This window comes from Canis lupus, chromosome 17 (genome assembly GCF_011100685.1).
Source record: "Canis lupus familiaris isolate Mischka breed German Shepherd chromosome 17, alternate assembly UU_Cfam_GSD_1.0, whole genome shotgun sequence".
NCBI lineage: Eukaryota > Metazoa > Chordata > Mammalia > Carnivora > Canidae > Canis > Canis lupus.
In genome coordinates, this window is record NC_049238.1 from 37044242 (window position 1) to 37062403 (window position 18162).

At 41.8% G+C, this 18162-nt stretch overlaps 1 protein-coding gene across 1 annotated transcript; it reads left to right on the forward strand.

Annotated features, from left to right (window-relative positions):
- Positions 1–669: 669 nt before the first annotated feature.
- Positions 670–16862, forward strand: SLC20A1 (solute carrier family 20 member 1). Its single transcript, XM_038561480.1, is given in 12 exon segments — positions 670–885; positions 1333–1726; positions 1728–1983; positions 2136–2276; positions 2504–2589; positions 8223–8319; positions 10974–11093; positions 12541–12810; positions 12932–13490; positions 14241–14426; positions 14994–15078; positions 15907–16862. Coding segments are annotated over 11 exon segments (2064 nt in total). The 5' UTR covers positions 670–885; positions 1333–1633; the 3' UTR covers positions 16078–16862.
- Positions 16863–18162: the final 1300 nt, after the last annotated feature.

The following is an 18162-nucleotide window of genomic DNA, read 5'->3' on the forward strand; positions in this document are numbered from 1 at the left end:
CGTGACTCCTCGGTCTCTCTGTTCTCACCCAAGTGCATGACTGCGGGAGCAAAGCGACCACGTGAGCCTTCTCCCTACCCCCGCGAGGGCCAGTGCCTGTCTGGCCAAGGGCAAGTCACAGGTGCGCCAACGTGCCAGGACTGGATCCGGAGCCCGAGGGCTCGAGCTCCCCGGCAGCGTCACTGGACGGACGGGCGGGGACCTCGCCCAGGTGCGGCCTCCGGACGCGGCAGGTCACCAGTGCGCTCAAAGGGAAGCTGGAGACGAAGCGATCAGCACCGTGAAATGGGGCCCGCCGGGCCGGGGTGGGAGGGGGGCGGTGCGAACGACCTTGGTCGCGGCCTCCATAACCCCACTGGACGGCCTCCCGCGCTAGCGCCGGGGCCCCCTACCCCTGAGCTACCCGGCGCCGCCGCACTCCGCACAGATGCCAGGGCGAGGCTGCAGAGGGGGCTGGCCCTCCCCACGTGGACCCCCTCCCCGCCGGGGGCGTGGCCGCCCGCGCGGGCCCGGCCAATGAGCGCCGCCGCTGGGCTCACCCGGTTGGGCACGCCGGCCGGTGGGGGCTGCGCCACCCGGGGGCGGGGCTCCGGAGCCGGGGCGAGGCGCGGCGGGTCACGCGGGGCGCGGCGCCGGGCTATAAGTAGCGGCCAGCGGCGCGTGCCGCCAGAGTGATGGCTGCCGGCGCGCGCTGCGTGCTGCTCCTTCTCGGCCGCTGAGGCGCCCGCGGGTGCTTCCCGGGTGGGTCGCCAAGCCCCGCCGGACCGTCCTCGGAGCCTCCGCCCGGGCCGTCGCCTCGTCGCTCACAGGTGCGTGCGTCCGTGGCTCCAGCCCCCCGCCGCTACCTGCTCCCGTCGTCTCCCGCTCGGCCCTCCGTTTCCTCTGGTGAGTGGTGGCGCCACCTTGGAAAGGCTTTCTTCTCGCTGTGGGGCCGGGCGCCAGCGCCGTGGCGCGGGACGCGGCCGGATCCTCGCTTCGTTTCTGCCCTCCTCCCTCCCCCACCCCGCCGGCCCGCCCGCCCGCCCGCCCGCGGGCCTTTTTGGCGGTCCCCGGGCGGCGCGCGCGGGAACGGCCTTTTTCCGGTTTTCGTGGGAAGGGCGCGCGCGGGCGGGCTGGGCGGCGGGCTGGGCGCGCGCCGGCCGAGGAGGTCCCCGGCGCCACGTGCCCGCCGCCTGGCGCGCCCTGCTCGGGTCGGGGCCGGGGGGCTGCGGGCGGAGGACAAGGTCTCCCCCGGCGCCCCCCCCCCCCCCCAGCCGCGTGGGCCAGCGCGGGGCGCCACTCCGGTCCCCCAAGGGCGCGCTGCTATTGTTATTTTCTCCCCCCTCCCCCCAGGATGAACTTGCGTCCTTTCTCTTCTCCGCCATGGAATTCTCCTCGCTTTTAGCCCTCCAGAGCCAAAGAAACCCCAGACAACAGATGCCCATACGCAGCGTATAGCAGTAACTCCCCAGCTCGGTTTCTGTGCCGTAGTTTACAGTATTTAATTTTATATAATATATATTATTTATTATAGCATTTTTGATACCTCATATTCTGTTTACACATCTCGAAAGCCGCTCAGTAATTCTCTTATAATTAAAAAACAAAAAACAAAAAAAAAACAAAAAAAGAAAACAAACCACTAGTCTAGAGAATGGCATCTACCGTGGCAACGCTGATTACCAGTACTATTGCTGCTACTGCTGCTTCTGGTCCACTGAAGGTGGACTACCTATGGATGCTGATTCCTGGGCTTCATTATTGCATTTGTCTTGGCATTCTCCGTGGGAGCCAATGATGTAGCAAATTCGTTTGGTACAGCTGTGGGCTCAGGTGTAGTGACCCTCAAGCAAGCCTGCATCCTAGCTAGTATCTTTGAAACCGTGGGCTCCGCCCTACTGGGGGCCAAAGTGAGCGAAACCATCAGGAAGGGCTTGATCGACGTGGAGATGTACAACTCGACCCAACAGCTGTTGATGGCCGGCTCCGTCAGTGCGATGTTTGGTAAGTTCTTTTTATGTATTGCCCCTTAGGGGTGGGTGAGCAAATGGGTAGGTAGTTCCATTTCTGGGCTCTCCTTTTCAGATTTTTTTTTCTTCAGAACGTACTGCAGTCCTAGGAATTTTGTCATTTAATGAGACTTGCCTGTGTTTCAGGTTCTGCTGTGTGGCAACTAGTGGCTTCGTTTTTGAAGCTTCCCATTTCTGGAACCCATTGTATTGTTGGTGCAACCATTGGTTTCTCTCTTGTGGCAAAAGGGCAGGAGGGTGTCAAGTGGTCTGAACTGATAAAAATTGGTATGTTTAATTCTAAATGGTTTTTAAATTGTATTTTTTATTGGAGGGTTTTAAAATTTTTATTCTTGTTCTGTGCTACCATGGCATTATGTCAAATATATGGTGTAAAATGGAGGGATAGGAAGTTTTGAAGATACAATATTAAAATTTAAAGTGGGTTTTTTCTTTTGGTTTCTGATTTTCATTAGTTGACTTTTTTTTTTTTTGTTAAATGTGTTCTGTTCCAGTGATGTCTTGGTTCATCTCTCCACTGCTTTCTGGTATTATGTCTGGAATTTTATTCTTCCTTGTTCGTGCATTCATCCTCCGTAAGGTAATCTTTCACCTCTTTTATGACCTTTGATGGGATTCAGACTGCTGGCATTCTTGCAGATATGATTGGTATGGGTTTGGAAAATTAAAAAATTTATGTTCGGTATATGTCTTATATGTTGCTGAGTTCTCTCAAAGAAACAAGTTTTCAATAATCAAGAATGCATTCAGGAACGGAAAATTGAATGAGTACTCTGGTGTGCCAAGTAATAGGAGAAGCTGGGAATGAAAAAATAAGGAAATTTATTCAGGGTGGCTTTGTACAGGTGTTTGCAGATGATTGCTTTACCTAAACCATCATATACAATCCAGTTTGACTTATAAGCTTGAGGTTCAATGAGTCACAATGTCTCTTGTGGCTTTTTTTTTTTTTTTTTTTTTTTAAGCTAATAGTTAAATTGAGTAGTTTGGGTCTCCAGGTAGTTAGTTTTGATTATCCTAACCAGTTTATAAGTTTCTAGGTGGGGACTCAGTCTCTCACAGTGACTTGAGTAATTTCTTAGACTAGGTAAAAAGAGCCAGTAAAGGTAGTTTTTGGTTTGTTTTGTTTTTCTTGGCAAAAAAAAAAAAAAATTCCAGATAGTCATTTAATTTCCTGCCCCATTTGAAAATCCCTTTTGAGTGACCCAATAGCATTTCTTTTATCAAGAAGTCTGATGCTGGCTCCAAAATGTAGACAACAAGGGATGTTGTTGCTGGACTGAGTTACTTACTGAATAAGAATAAATGCATTTTTCTCAGGAAACAAAGTTGTCCTTTTTCTGAGGTGAATAGCTCTTAACGGTCCATTGTAAGTTCTTAAAAATGCTCCTAAACTGTAGAAATCTGAGTGAAGGGAGATAGGTAGCTTAATCCCAAGGGGTAAGAATATATTCAGACCCACTTGTTTGGACTAGTTGTAAGCTGCTGTAGGGAAGGGTTTGTACCTCTAGAAATAATGACTGATAAGTTGATTCATGAATCACTCTTCCTATGGCCTGAGTCTGGCAGAGTATAGCAGTTGAATACTTGGAAAATTTGAAACGTGTAGTTGGTTGTAATTCGAGAGTAAATAGTTCATTGTTACTACTAATGGATTAGAAGTTTGGTATTGTTCTACTTCGGAAACAAGTGTGATGAGCACCTACCCTCTCAATCCCCACAACTGCCGTACCATATAACATGATTCTTAGATTTGAGGCTTACCAGTAGTCATAGGTCAGATTTTTCAATGTTCTTATTGTAGCCATATAGCCTGCTCCATACTAGAGAACCAGGAGAATTAATAGGATCCCCTGTTAGGGATTCCTGCTTTATAAAAGTTTTACACTGCGTCTTTGTTGATTATTGGGAAGCAGATTGTTCTGATTCTGGGGAGGCTTTGTGTATTACAAGACAAAACAAACTTGTCTTCTTTTTTGGAGGGATAATGATGGTGCTCAGAGATGTGAAGAGGGATTTTTAGTGCCCAGGATTTCTCATTTGAGAAATGCATGGCAGGTATTTTTTTACCCACAATTGAGAGCTTAAGTTAAATATGTTAACTTCTTAACTATGTATTATTCATGTGGGAATGAGAATGGACATGATCAAGAATGATTGGAATAGTGTTTAAAACGATATTGATTTTGAGGAACTTCTTTATCTCCAAACCCCCCTTTCCTTGTCATGGCCCAATCTATCAGTGAGTTTTTAGGTGATGAATGTGAATAGTTCTGATTACTGTTAGATTATAAATCCCAAGAAAAAACCAACTTTATGCTAGTAAGCTAAAGTCTGAATATTTGACCATTTAGATGCTTTCCAACTTAAGATTTTATTTGGGGAATTAATATTAAAATTGATTTTTCAAAATTTTCTGTTTTTTGAATGTCTGTTCAAGGGTATTGGGTAGTCTAGTAGTAGGAAAAACCAGAAAGGAGGTGAGGTACTTCTCCTTAAGGACTGGGGGGCAGTAAACAAGAAATAGGGGAAAAGGGAAAGTTTTCCTGTGGAGTATTTAAATGCTAGTCAGAGAAAACTGGGTTCTTCAGCATTCTCCCTTTTGTTAAGAATCCCATTAAATCTAGGACATCTTTTCAAACTCAGAGGAGCCTTTTTCTTTAGACAAAGGCTTGTGGAAACATCCAGTATGTAAACAATGGGCTAGTCTGGTTGAAGACAGGGAGTTATGAAGATCTTCTTTTCACATCGCACATAACTGGATGATGAGATATTTACATTATTTCCAGGTAAAGTTTCAGGTGCATGTCAGATGGGTCATACAGTAATAAAAAATACTCTAAAGTTGTTAGCTGTGGTTATCTCTTGTGTGGGACAGAGACGAGTCGGGAGGAAGCAAAAGGGAGGACACAGTTTGTTTTATCCCCTCCCCTCCCAGCCAATTTATTATCTTAGCCTTTTTTTGTTTTTTTTTTTAAGATTTTATTTATTTATTCATGAGCGACAGACACATAGAGGCAAAGACATAGGAGGGAGAAGCAGGCTCCCTGTGGGGAGATCAGTGTGGGACTCAATCAGGGATCCCGGGATCACGCCCTGAGCCCAACGCAGATGCTCAACCATCGCTGAGCCACCCAGGCGTCACTGAACTTAGCCTTTTTTAAAATTATGAGCCTGTGTTTCATAATAAACCACAGTAGTATCATTCATTCCCTACCTTCCCCCCAACTAATTAATTATTGGCTACCTTCAGGGAATATATAATTGGGCTATATAGAAAAACAAAACATAAGCTACTGCCGACTCTTATTAATTTGATTCAGTACCATATTACCTAAAAGTATTTGAAAATCTGTTAAGGGATGCCTGGGTGGCTCAGTGGTTGAGTATCTGCCTTCGGCTCCGGTGATCCTGGAGTCTGGGCATCAAGTCCTACATCAAGCTCCCTGCAAGGAGCCTGCTTCTCCCTCTGCCTATGTTTCTTCCTCTCTCTGTGTGTGTCTCATGAATAAATAAATCTTAAAAAAAAAATCAGTTGAGAGGTCCCTATATAATGTTTATAGAACCCTAACAGGTTTTGGCTTTGGGGGGCTTTTAAAACCATGGATAGTTCTTAGAAGAAAAATGCATGTACGCATCAAATTTATAACTTTATTGACTGTCCTTGGAGTGTGATCCACCCTGTTGAGTTATTCCAGGATTCTTAACAGTTTCTAGGTATAGAATAGTTATTGGGCATAAGCTATTTTTATTTTACTTTCCTATTTGTAGCATTTATTTGTTTGTATATTTATTTATATATTATATATGTATATTTAAAGTATGGCTACCTAAAATTCAAAGTGGTTTTCTGGTTTTCATTGCTAAAGTATGGAAGCTAAAATTCAAAGTGGTTTTCTGTGAGGGCTCATTTCTACTGATTTGGAACAGCATCTTCTGTTGAGTGCATCTCTGGCCTCTACCTCCCTCGTCCTAATGTCCGATTACCCTAATCAGAAGCTTTATTTATTTATTTTTTAAATATTTTTTTTTTAAAGATTTTATTTATCCATGAAAGACACAGAGACCGAGACACAGACAGGGAGAATCAGGCTCTATGCAAGGAGCCCGATGTGGGACTCGATCCCGGGTCTCCAGCATCACGCCCTGAGCCGAAGGAAGAGGCTCAACCGCTGAGCCACCCAGGTGTCCCAAGATTTTTTTTTTTTTTAAAGGTTTTACTTATTTACTCCTGAGAGAGACAGAGAGAGAGAGAGAGAGGCAGAGACACAGGCAGAGGGAGAAGCAGGCTTCATGCAGGGAGCCTGACATGGGACTTGATCCTGACATGGGACTTGATCCTGACATGGGACTTGATCCCCCGTCTCCAGGATTCCGCCCTGGGCCGAAGGCAGTACTAAACTGCTGAGCCACCAGGGCTGCCCAAAAGATTTTATTTTTAAATACTCTCTGTGCCCATTGTGGGGCTTGAATTCACAACTCTGAGATCAAGAGTCACATGCTCCACCGACTGAGCCAGCCATCCGTCCCTAGTCAGAAGATTTAGAATCACTTTGGGTCTTTTTCTCAAGATTTTCTTTTGGATTGTGATCAAGACAACATTAAACCTTTGGATAACATCTTCAAAGTTTAGTCTTTCTGTATATTCAAATCTGTGTTCTCTTGAAGTGATTGATTTTAGTGTGTTTTCCTGTAGAATTATTACACATTTGTTGTAAGTGGAACTCTTCTTACTTCTAGTCACACTGGCCTTGCAATTCCTTAAACATTTTGAGTTTTTGCCTCAGGGCTTTTGTACTTGCTGATATCTCTGTCTGGAACATTCTCTCCCTCCCCCCCAAAGTGGCTTGCTTTTTTTTTTTTTTTTCCACCCTTAGGTATGTACAGAGTTTGTTGACTTAACCACCTATGTCTTTGTACCCCTCATAGTCCTAGTGTGCGTCTCCTTCCATCACTTCCCCTTATCCTTTATTTTCTTCATAATATTTATTGCTACTTTATTCTGTACTGGAATGTAAATGTAAGTTCTCTGAGGGCAGGAATTTTGTCTCATTTATTCCCATATTTTAGTGCCCAGGATAGTGTTCTACAACAGTCTGTTTTTTTTTTTTTCAACAGTCTGTTTAATGAAGAGGAGACTTAGTGTACAGTTGATTTTTTTTTTTTTAATTTATTTATTTTGATAGAGAGAGAGAGAGAGAGAGAGGCAGAGACACAGGCAGAGGGAGAAGCAGGCTCCATGCACCGGGAGCCTGATGTGGGATTCGATCCCGGATCTCCAGGATCGCGCCCTGGGCCAAAGGCAGGCGCCAAACCACTGCGCCACCCAGGGATCCCTGTACAGTTGATTTTTATCTTTGCACTTTGATAAACATTAATAATGGCATGTTTATTGATGTCTAGAAAAGATGGTTGCAGGTAAATTCTGCATGTTTTGGTTTTAAGAAATCTTTGCAGACATGGTGAGAAATGTCCTAACATCTCAGTCTATTTCTTTCTTTTTAAAAATTTTATTTAAATTCAATTTTGCCACCATATAGTATGACATTCAGTGCTCATCTAATCATGTGCCCTCCACAGTGCCTGTCATCGTTTCTGATTCCCCCCACCCACCTCCCCTCATAGTCTATTTCTTGACATCTTTTACAAACGTATAGTACTTCTCAGATGGATGTTCAGATTTACATCTGGATATCAGGTACCTTAGAACAGTGGGTCATGGGAATCCCTGGGTGGCTTAGCAGTTTAGCGCCTGCCTTTGGCCCAGGGCGTGATCCTGGAGTCCCGGGATCAAGTCCTATGTTGGGCTCCCTGCATGGAGCCTGCTTCTCCCTCTGCCTGTGTCTCTGCCTCTCTCCCTCTGTGTCTCTCATGAATAAATAAATAAAATCTTTAAAAAACAAAAAAACAAAAACAGTGGGTCATGAAACTGATTGAGATATTCCCAGTCATTGGTATAGGTAGCCTTGTTAGAAATAGCACCCCCTCCCCCCAATAATTAAAAAGAAAAACAAGTAGAAACTTAAATTTAGGTAGATGTAAAAGATGAGATCAGCCTTGGTAGGGAGACTTCCAGGAACAAGGCCAATTGGGTTTTTCCTACTATTATGGAGGCCATTAACTGGCACTATAATTCTTGAATCTACCCTTTTACAAGGTTCTGTGGAAATAACTAACACCTTTTAAGGTATTGATCTTCATGATTTTTTACAGGCAGATCCAGTTCCTAATGGTTTGCGAGCTTTGCCAGTTTTCTATGCTTGCACAGTTGGAATAAACCTTTTTTCCATCATGTATACTGGAGCACCTTGTAAGTACATATCAAAATATTTAAATGTGAATTTAAAGTTGTTTATAAAACTTGCATTAAATGCCCAATTTACCCCTTTTTGCTTTACAGGGCTGAAATCTCCTAGAAGGTGGCTGGCCTGCGCCCATTTCAGAAGGCTGCAGGCTAGTGTATGCTGAGTTAACCTAGATAGTTTTTCAACCAAAGAGACCTGCTCAGATTCTAAATCACTACAGACCTTTACTCTTTAGTCTTCACAGGATCCACCGATAATATGATCTTCTCCCTCCCTTTTTCCTATCTATTATGCTAAAAAATACTGGAATTATACTGACCTCGACTACTGACTACTGAAGAGTCATTAGTTATATTTGGTCTTCAATAATCGGTCATTTAGGACTGGTTTGCTGGATATTCTCATTTTTCTCTCCCAAATGGAGCTACTTTGGTTTCTAAGCACTAAATTTACTTCCTGAATCTGCTTGAATAAGAAGAGTTGGGATGTTTAACAACTGGTCTAAGTACACTTGGAAGAAGAATTTTTGCAGCTATGAGGAAATAATTTGTGAGGATATAAAGATTGAAATGATTACTTTTATTTTGGGACTAAGGCAAAGTATGGATTAAATTATACATGTTTAATTTAGCAACTGAAAAAGATCAATCACTTGTAACAGATCAGGACAGTACATGCTTTGATCAGTTCAGTTTTGCTCCCTAGGGTCATTTGACTTGATGGTCAAGTCAGTGACTTTAGATCTTTTGATTGTGACCCACTGGAAAAAATACATTGTACATTGCTACCCAAGACACACGTGTAGAGACAGAGAGGAGGGAAAAACAAAATAGTATTTTTTTTTAAGGATTTATTTATTTATTCATGAGAGACACAGGAGAGAGGCAGAGACCTAGGCAGAGGAAGAAGCAGGCTCCATGCAGGAAGCCCGATGTGGGACTCGATCCTGAGATTCCAGGATCACATCCTGGGCTGAAGGCAGATGCTCAACTGCTCAGCCACCCAGGCATCCCAACAGAATAGTATTTTGAAGCTACTTACCCTCACGATATGCTGTATACTCCTATTTTCAGACAGTTCTCTAGCTTTTTTTAATGCTCATTGGGGCCCACTAAATTGATCACTTTTCTAATAGATTATAACTTGCTTCTTAAACTTCACTGAAGTAATAAGTCACCAAAAATGGAATTAGCTAAGTATTTTTAACCTTGTCTTTAATTTTAGAATAATTAGGAAAGAAAATGGACAACTTTATGAGAATATTGATCCTACTTAGGAGATAAAGATTCCTTAACCAAATGGTACAGGCAAAGAAAAACTTGGATGCTACATTTCTTTTGTTTTAAATTGACTGCTTCGTGCTAAACTAAAAAAGTCTTGTGAGGCTCTGAGCACTGATGTTTTAACTGGTAAAGCAAAGCTCATAGTTCAGTGAAATCAGAAACGTAAACTTTCAATTGTTTTTGAAGAAGGAACTTGGAACATTTTCTGTTCTTTGTGGATCATTTACAAGAAAAATTTCCCCTCTTATTTTGAAACCCTTTTGGACTTTGAATATAGGCAAATTTAAATTGTGATAGAGATTTATTAAATTTCATGTATATTTTAGTTTGTGTGACTAATCACATGGTTAGAATTGATAGGAATTAAAATGGAAAGATTTATAGTCACTATAGAACCTTTAGTTTTGAAGAGACTATAATTTATATCTGATTTTTAAATATCAATCATTGGGACAATAGATTTTCCATTTTATAAGTAATTTAATTCCTAATCAGAATAAAAAGCAAAAGAACTGCAGGTAGCCAAGCTATTCTTGGATGAACTATAGATTATTATAACATCTTTTAGGCTTAATAGAATTCTATAGTGCGTTGCTTCTGTCATTAGTCTAGGCTAGTAGCTTGGAGTCTGTTGGCATTTGAGTCATAAGCAGGTGAGGAATGATACTAATGATCCCAAAGTCAGGTGAAAAGTAGGCAAGTCTCTAAGATAGGGCTTGTTAATGAAATTACCACTAAACTATTTTCTTTTTGTGAAAGATAGCCCTTTGAACTATTCTTATCTTTTGATAGATAATATTCTGGTTTTCTGTATCTTAGTTTGATAATGTCTCCTAAGAGATAATCTCGTTAAAGGATTTTACTGGAGGGTAATACAATGGATGTGATAACTTCCACAGAGAATTCTGTCAGTATGACAAATTTGACTCTTGGGGACCCTTTCTTTTTTAACATCAAAATCTGTATGTGCAAACATAATGTGTGGCAGCTACCATCTGGAGTTTAGGGAGTGGAACACTTCCATTTTTTTTTTCCATAGCTAGTTGCAGATCCTCAGTATAGTGATCCTTATTCTCTACTAAGCAAAGAAAGGAAAAGAGCTAGTTTTCGAAGGAGGTTGGGATACTTGAATCTAACAGGTGTGGAGAGTGGGCCAGAGGTGGAGGTGTGGGTTTCAGATGACCATGGGATTTTTCTCCCCTCCTGAATTTGTGTAGTCATTAGCACTATAAACCCTGTGGACCTAAGGCTGGTAGCAGTTAGAAAAGGGTGATGGGCTGGCTTGGGGAACCCCAGAGTCCCCAGAGGAGGGTTTACACATTGTTGCAGGGGGCTGTTGCCCTGGGGTTTTCAAGATGCACCATTTTATCTCCTAGTGCTGGGCTTTGACAAACTTCCTCTGTGGGGCACCATCCTCATCTCGGTGGGTTGTGCAGTTTTCTGTGCCCTTATCGTCTGGTTCTTTGTATGTCCCAGGATGAAGAGAAAAATTGAACGTAAGTACCAAATTGTGACAGATCATTTTAACTAGCAATGTGCTTGTTTCTTCTTGTGTGATCACTTAATAAAAATCCACTATTTGGATAGATTGGCAAAGTCAAAATTTTAAATGAGATTTCAGGATATGGCTTATTGTCCAAACTATTTTTGTTGACTTGTAATGACCTGAGATCTAGTCATAAAGAAATATTTGACAGTGCTGGGGACAAACTGTTTATTTAACCTACTTTTTAGTGTACCTTGACATCAGTTGCTGGTAGCAAACAGAGATGTAGCTTAACATTAATTGGGAAGTGTGAAGATATTTTAATGTGTTAATAGGGGTGTAGGTACGAAATATTGTCAAGGAGGAAACTTTGTCCTAACCTCTTCCGTGTGTAACTTCAGATTTAGACATGCAAAGCTGAGTCACATATTAATATCTGACTTTAGATTTGGCTAATTCTCAAAATTGTAGCAGAGATTGTAGAGGCAGACATTTTCTGTGTTAATGTGAGGGAATCATTAGACCATTACTGTGTGTGGTAGTAGAGTGTAATTAAATGGAATAAATTTTGTCAGTGTCTGTCTTCTTTATATCTTGTATTTATTTCCTTATTGGCTAAGATCTGTTAGAATAATCTTTTTCTGCCCTTTTCATTTGCAAATGCTTGGTTAGTGATTTCAGGTTCCTCTTCGGGAAGTGGAGGGATGCATGGACTGCAGGGGCACTAGGAAGAGTGCTGCGTCACGCAGCTGCACTGAGGTGGCTCAGAGAGGCTCTAGTCTGTGCTAGCCTGCTTGGGCCGAGCGCATGGTGGGAGTGAGGCTTACATGACTTCCTGACCTCATTTTTCCCCTGGTTTGGGAGAAGATGAGACAAATCATGCTAATGTTTTATGTCCTGGTCTGTAGCTTGGTTGTGATGCCTGAATGAACATGTAATCAGGGCATTTAGAACCGTAAGGCAGAACCTTAAGGCATACCTGTGTTTTACAGAGCTGGAAATTCAAGGTGGCAATCTTTACTGGCATTGAGCTGTGTTTGAGGTCATTCCTCTTTTAAAAAGAACATGAATTGGACGCAGTGTAAATTTTCAATCTCTCAGCGTCATGCTTTTGAGGTACCTTTCACCTCAGAATGGGTCAGCAGGGAACCTAGGAATGGTTTTTACCCTTGTAATACCAAAACCTTTGTTTCGTAAAGGAGAATACACAGCAAAGCCCATAAAGCCTAAAATATTTTACTGTCTGGCTCTTTACTGAAGAAGTTTCTGATTTCTGAAGCATTGCTGATTTCTTCCCAAAGGAGAGATACATGATACGGCAACTGAAGTAGATAGGGAAAATTATCCTGAATTTTCACTGAAATATATTATTTTGAGATGGATTTTTTGGGGGGAGAAGTGAGATATGAAACAAGTGAGTTTGGTCAAAACCAAATCAAAAACCCCTTTTTTTCTAGGAGAAATAAAGTCTAGTCCTTCTGAAAGCCCCTTAATGGAAAAAAAGAATAGCTTGAAAGAAGACCATGAAGAAACAAAGTTGTCTCTCAGTGATATTGAGACCAGGAATCCCATTTCTGAGGTAGGGTCTGCCACTGTGCCCCTTCGGGCTGTGGTGGAGGAGAGAACAGTTTCGTTCAAACTTGGAGACTTAGAGGAAGCTCCAGAGCGAGAGAGGCTTCCCAGCGTGGATCTGAAAGAGGAAACCAGCATAGACAGTGCCATGAACGGTGAGTGGAGTTTCTTCAGTGGGGAAAATAGAATTTTACTTGTTACTTGTACTGGTGAGGAGGCTCACTGTTTGGACCTGATGCTCTTTGTATTTAGTGTTACTGTTTTGGTCTTGGCCAGGGGCAGTGCAGTTGCCTAATGGGAACCTTGTTCAGTTCAATCAAGCCGTCAGTAACCAGATAAATTCCAGTGGCCACTATCAGTATCACACCGTGCATAAAGATTCTGGCTTATACAAAGAGCTGCTTCATAAATTACATCTTGCTAAGGTGGGAGACTGCATGGGAGACTCTGGAGACAAACCCTTGAGGCGCAACAATAGCTATACTTCCTATACCATGGCAATTTGTGGCATGCCTCTGGATTCATTCCGTGCCAAAGAAGGTGAACAGAAAGGGGAAGAAATGGAGAAGCTGACATGGCCTAACGCAGATAGCAAGAAGCGAATTCGAATGGACAGTTACACCAGTTACTGCAATGCTGTGTCTGATATTCACTCGGCATCCGAGATGGACATGAGTGTCAAGGCAGACATGGGTCTGGGTGACCGAAAAGGAAGTAGCAGCTCTCTAGAAGAATGGTATGACCAGGATAAACCAGAGGTGTCTCTCCTCTTCCAGTTCTTGCAGATCCTTACAGCTTGCTTTGGGTCATTCGCCCATGGTGGAAATGATGTCAGGTCAGTTGACTTGGAATCTCAGCATCACACTTTCTATTTTTATGTCACTTATCCCCTTTATAAGGCTATGCTGTGGCTTTGGTACTCAGACCACCCCATGGAACATAAATAGTCTAAAGAGGATGTGGTAATAGCAGTTACTGACTTAATAAAATATGCAGTAAAATTTCTTTTTTTTTTTTTTACCAATTGTGACTGGCACAGTTGGTAGAACACGTGACTCTTGATCACAGGGTTGTAAGTTCGAGTCCCATGTTGAGTGTAGAGATTACTTAAAAATAGTCTTTAAAAAAAATTCTTTTCCTTTAGAGATTACAAAGAATGTTACTGTAGATGATAAACACGGATATTCTTCATGGAGAGAGCTTCTTGTTTATTGAGATAGGATCCAGTTCTGTGATAGTAAATTCTGTGGACTGAGATGAAAAACTTAAAAATCACTGACCTAGGTAATGAAGTTGGAGGCTGTTAGCCTCAGTTCTGTGGTTTGTAAATTGGTCATTGGAACCTGAGTTCTAGGCTACCTGTTGGAAAATAGGCCACCAAATGCATGGGATTTTTTTCTGCGAGCAGCTTTCATTTTCTTCTGCTATGCATGTTAGGGTTCCATTTATTTCTATTGAAAGGACCATTTCCTAAATGAGCTTGACCACTTTGCTTTAAATAATCTAGTAGATCATTTAGCAAACTGGACCTTGCCGAGTTCTAGTTCTGCCTGAAAAATCATCTTTGTCCTCTTTCTTCTTTCAGCAATGCCATTGGTCCTCTGGTTGCTTTGTATCTGGTTTATGACACAGGAGATGTTTCTTCAAAAGTAGCAACACCAATATGGCTTCTGCTTTATGGTGGAGTTGGTATTTGTATTGGTCTGTGGGTTTGGGGAAGGAGAGTTATCCAGACCATGGGGAAAGATCTGACACCAATCACACCTTCTAGGTAAGTTGGTAAAGCAGATCTTAAGCTAATGCTCATTTTCTTAGGGTGTGTAATACTATGTAGTATTAACACACAATTGTTCAGCTAATGTAATCCAAGCTTGTGTAGGTTCCTGATAATTACTCTTGTTGTGAACTTTTTAGATTTTTATATATTGTCTGGCCCTTATGCATGATTTTGGTCAAATATTCATCTCTGGTGGTCTCTTAAAAATGTAACTTTTCTGAGAAGGGGGTGTGTGTGTGTGTGTGTGTGTGTGTAGTGAATAGCTCTGTATACTTGTCATTTATTTGTCTTAGGAGCTAAGACTGTTTATTAAATTCTTCATAATAAACATGCAGACTTTAATAATGGGCTTCCAGTAAAACTTAAAACCTCAAAACATTAAAGAAGAGGGAAGAGAGCCTGATTTAAAGTAGATTTCAGGAGCTATATAGCAAATTAAAGATGTTAGTGAAGATTTTGTCTGAGTAGAGCACAGTAAGATTGTGTTAACTTTGAGGTAGGGTTAGCTTATAAAACAAAAACAACTTCCATTCTTGACAAGTAATCTTTTTATGTCTTCAGTGGCTTCAGTATTGAATTGGCATCTGCTCTCACTGTGGTAATTGCATCAAATATTGGTCTTCCCATCAGTACAACACATTGTAAAGTAAGTGTAATGTATACGTACTGTGTCTATTGGATGGTTCTAGTAATACTTTTGTTTTTTGTTTTTAAGCGTGATACTGTGGTTTAGAAAGTTTTATGCAATTGAAGTCTTTGAAGAGTTTACAAATTTAGGACAAATGACCACAATAACGTAAAGGCTTATAATTTACAATTCCTTGGGTCAGTACTCTTATTTAAGCCAATAATGTATGTGATCCCCAAATGATGGCAAAAGTCCGTTTAGCCCATCTGTAAGGCTTACTGGGCTATCGAAGGGCAGCATGATTTATGGAAGGCATATATTCATAGCCTCTCAGAACTGAAGTACTAAGAATCTTGTTGAATTCTGAAGTTGCTTGATGGCCATATAATAACTGTAGAAAAAGGAAGAAACTGGCTTCCTTGAGGCAATTTAAGTTGGTTCGTCTCATGGAGCCTGTGAGTCATCCTTTTTCTTCTAGGGTATCTCCAGGTGATTGGCTATATGAGGTCTAATATCTGCCCCCCTCTAAAATGATGTTTGGAAAACTTGAAAATTAATTTATTAAAAACAGTCATTATTAAAGCAGTTGATTACATTCCAGTAGCTCAGGAAAGAGGAAGTGTTTTCATATTTTACCCCAATTAACACAGATTTAATGATTGGATTTTTATATTGCCTCCATCTTCCCATGAGTAATCTGTTTCTTAACCTGTTACAGACCATCTTTCATGGAATCTGTCTCATCCAGCAGACTGGGGCGCCTTACCTATGTAGGGTCATATGTCTGTTACCAAAATATCATTGGCCTTTACTAACCAGTTTCCTTGATCCCCCTTTCTCTGCTAGGTGGGATCTGTTGTATCCGTTGGCTGGCTCCGATCCAAAAAGGCTGTTGACTGGCGACTCTTCCGCAACATTTTTATGGCTTGGTTTGTCACGGTCCCCATTTCTGGGATTATAAGTGCTGCTATTATGGCACTCTTCAAATATGTCATCCTCAGAGCTAAAGCTATTTGAGATTAAAATTCATGTCAATGTTTGGGGCCACCTTATACATTCCTGCTCCTTTGAAGAAGGATCACAGTGTTACAGAAGACCGACAAGAGTCTTTTTAAAGTTTGGGAGCTGTGGGAGGGAAGTGTTACTTGTGCTATAATTGCTTTTGTGCTAAATATGACTTGTCTCAAACTTAGCTATGTAAAATAGCCAGGTTTCCACTGGTTCCTATTGAGGTCCCTTTTCCTTCTGGGCTGTGAATTCCTGTACATAATTCTCTACTTTTTGTATCAGGCTTCAATTCCATTATGTTTTAATGTTGTCTCTGAAGAAAACTTTTTTTTTTTTTTTTTTTTAAACAACCATTCAGAGCCATTTGACAATGTGCTCTGTTTTGGTGGTTTCACCAGCTTCTGCCCTAACATGCACAGGGACTTAACAACAGAAACATAACTGAAGCTTCCCTTGTAGTCTCTTAGAGAAATAGAGCCATTTGTACTCTGCCCTCCTGTCGGTAGTGGCAGGTTCCATTGGCATATGTGGGAACTTCTTAGAGGGACGAGGTTCTTTGGACACTGAAAATTTAAGTTAGTAGTAACTTCTTTGCAAGCAGTTCATTGACTATTATTGCTAAAAAGAAGTAGGAAGAAAAAGCCTTCTGGCAGTCTGGGTTATTTAAGAGTTCTGGCAGTGTGGGATGGATGAATGGAGTGGAATATGAACTTTGGACAAGTTAAATGGGACAGCCTTCCATGTTCATCTGTCTACCTCTTAACTGAATAAAAAAGCCTACAATTTCTAGAAAATTTTGTCCTCATGGTTTTTGTTCTTATTTGAAGCATCTGGACTCCAAATGAATTAGCCCTAGGCCATTTTTAGGAGAATGTGAATATCTTAAATGGGAACTACCGACCCACTTAAGTTTCCCCCCACTCCTCCTTGTTAAGTTTGTGATCACAGCATATATATATATATATATATATATATATATATATATATATATATATTCGACTGTTGTAGCCTTTTGGCATTTTTCCTTGTAATAGCACAGTCTAGATACTTTCATGTTAGCATGTATAAATCTACTCATTGTTTGATAGCCACAAAGTTTTCCTGTTTGAATGGTCTGTTTTACCAGATCCTTTAGAGTGTTCCTAGCTTTGCTGTTATGAAGGATGTTATGAAGGATACACACATGGGGGTGTGTGTATGTGTATAGAGCTCAACTTATTTAAAAATTCTGTGTTGGGTTGAGTCTTTTTTTTTTAAGATTTTATTTATTTATTCGTGAGAGAGACAGAGAGAGAGGCAGAAACATAGGCAGAGGGAGAAGCAGGCTCCCTGCGAGGAGCCCAATGTGGAATTCGGTCCCAGGACCTTGGAATCATGACCCTGAGCTGAAGGCAGACGTTTAACCACTGAACCACCCAGGTGTCCCGGGTTCTTGAGTCTCATTCCTTTATCAGAACAGTTTATGAAAAATGCTTTGCTTTGCAAACTAGGTTGAAAGTTCCTGTCCTGAGAGTTGTGCTTTAAGAAGAGCTTTTGAGAAGCCACACTGTACTGCATAAAGCTATGCCTGCCTGACTTAATGCCTGAGAGAGAGATTAGATCACTGGTTGGGTACACGCCATAGACTTGCTGAGTCAGTATTCACCATTTAAGGTCAGACACTGGGCTAAGCTTTTCATCTACATTTAACTCTCAGGACCTCTTTGAGTAGGTCTTTTACAGGTGATAGAACCGGCCTGGGGAGCTCTATCTTGCCTAGTATTACATGTTAGCAGAGAATGGACATCAGTTGTAGCCTTTGGGGCTGGTGGAATGTAGCCTTGTGACTTTTATTTGAGGAAGGAGGGAGGGGGCCCTGTATGGTAAAGAGAACTTAGCATTAATCCCTGAACTGAAGGTTTTGGGGGAGACACTCCTCTTAGTTTTGGTATTAGCTTTCTTTCCTCGTGACCTGACACAAGCCTCGATCCAGTTTTCCTGTGATGAAATGAACTCTCTTGAGCATTTTCTCCTTGGCTTGGGAGAGAATAGCTGAGAAAATACTTGAATCAAGGATGTGTTTCTCTAGGAAGAGCAGCTAGATCTGGGGAAGAG